General features: G+C 39.7%; 1 protein-coding gene across 1 annotated transcript; it reads right to left on the bottom strand.

Annotated features, from left to right (window-relative positions):
• Positions 1 to 490: 490 nt before the first annotated feature.
• LOC143933202 (free fatty acid receptor 2-like) lies at positions 491 to 1,486 on the bottom strand. The gene has a single exon (XM_077456116.1). The coding sequence runs from the start codon at positions 1,463 to 1,465 to the stop codon at positions 491 to 493; it is 975 nt and encodes a 324-aa protein (XP_077312242.1). The 5' UTR covers positions 1,466 to 1,486.
• Positions 1,487 to 1,857: the final 371 nt, after the last annotated feature.

Here is a 1,857-nt window from a genome sequence, read left to right on the forward strand (position 1 = left end):
ATTTTAAGAAGCAGGTCAACAAATGGCGTCTACTGTTGGTTCTTTCAGTAATAGTTTATTTTAAAATAAAAGTGAACCTAAAGTGACATTGATGTTTATAGAATACCACTGTTAGCACATAATAGGTAGCTCCTGGTATCTGTCTGCCAGCTCAGATTTGTTTTTGAGAACTCAGGTGCCCCAAATCCTGGAGACACTCTACCATGAAGATTACTGAAAAATCCACCCTGGCAAAGAAGCTGATCCTGCCCCCTTCTGCATACTATAGAATGTTCCACTGACCACTGAGATTGCCCATCTTAAAGAGAGATTGGCTCGCGTCTATGATGGGCAAGCTTAGTGTCCAATAATGGTGGTATCGCTTTAGGTACACTATCGGGCATAATTAAATTTTAAGCAATACAGCTCTTATGAATAGCCACAAACACTTAATGAAAAATATGTTAAGTATACATTCTACCTTGTATGTTCTGATTTCTACCTATCCTATCTATAGAGCTGAAGATATAGTTATTATAGCTGGTGTCTCTGTGTGGTCTGGAGGTTCCTTTCCAAAAACAAACGAGAGCTTTCTCTTTGACATGCTGTATTTTTGCCACAAAGACTTCCAGGCTTGGTAAAATCCTTTATCAACTGTCGATGACAAGAAGTAGAAAATGAGGGGGTCCAGAAAGGCATTGCAGGTGCTGGGCAGGAGTGCCACTTTGCGCCACGATACACTTTCATGGTTAACGAAGCCCGCTATATGTGAAATATTATAAGGGGCAAAGCATACTATGAAAACAGTCACAGTTGTGACTGCAACACAAATGGCTTTCTTCTTGTGCTTGGTGTGCATGCAGCATCTCATCAGTATCTGAATGCAACGAGTGTAGCAAAATATAGTAATGCCCAGAGGAAGGAAGAAAAGGACAATTGAATACTCCAGTCTTACTGGTATGATCAAATCCAGCTGACTAGGTGTAAAATTTTCATAACAAACCACTTTATTGTTTACTTTGGAAAGAAACAATTCAAGATAGCCATTCTGGGTGGTCTCCAAAATGAACACAAAAGACACATGGAGAAACACAAGGGCCCACAGGATAACGCAAATGAAGAAAGAATATATGGGTCTCTTGTAGATCTTGTACTTAATTGGGAAAGCCACACTCAGGTACCGACCAACGCTTACAGCAATGAGGAACAAAACACTTGTGTAGATCGTGCTAAAGTGGACAAAGTTGTACATTGGACATAAGATCTCTGGAAGGGTCCATCCAGAGAAGAAAGTTTCCATAATTTTTATGGGTAAAAACATTATAAACACAAGGTCGGTGATGCAAAGATTAATCATGTAGATGAGATTTGGGGTCAGTCTGCTATGAGCCTTCTTGCAGAAAATGTAAAAGACTAGAAGATTTGAAGGCAGTCCCAAAAACATGGTCATAATGTAAACTGTCAGCGATAGGGTCTGCAGGATCATCTTATAGGTGTCAACGGTAGGCCAAGAAATCCTTGGATGAAGACATCTTTCCTCTGATTAGCTTGTAAACCTACAACGTAAAATATAAAAAAATAATAATCCCAAGAAGAGGTCAGCCTTCAACAAAACCTCTTCAGCCTATGAACAGGATAATTCTGTTGGTTCTTCCAAGGTAGAGCTGAGCGTTCTTAGAACTGTATGTTGAACAGCATCTGTGATGAGTTGAACAGGCAACTCTAAGCCAAGTATTAGGCATCTGAATCAGCCAACCCTTCTTTTTTTTTCTCTTACATGCATGGGAAATGGTCCATGAAGATTGATAATCTCCGCTAATTATTCTTCCAACAAGCTCACGTAACAAGTCAGTCTTGACTAATGGGCAATAAAACCAT

This window comes from Lithobates pipiens, unplaced genomic scaffold, assembly GCF_037356315.1.
Source record: "Lithobates pipiens isolate NorthernLeopardFrog02 unplaced genomic scaffold, aLitPip1_a1.2 Scaffold_27, whole genome shotgun sequence".
Classification (NCBI taxonomy): Eukaryota; Metazoa; Chordata; class Amphibia; order Anura; family Ranidae; genus Lithobates; species Lithobates pipiens.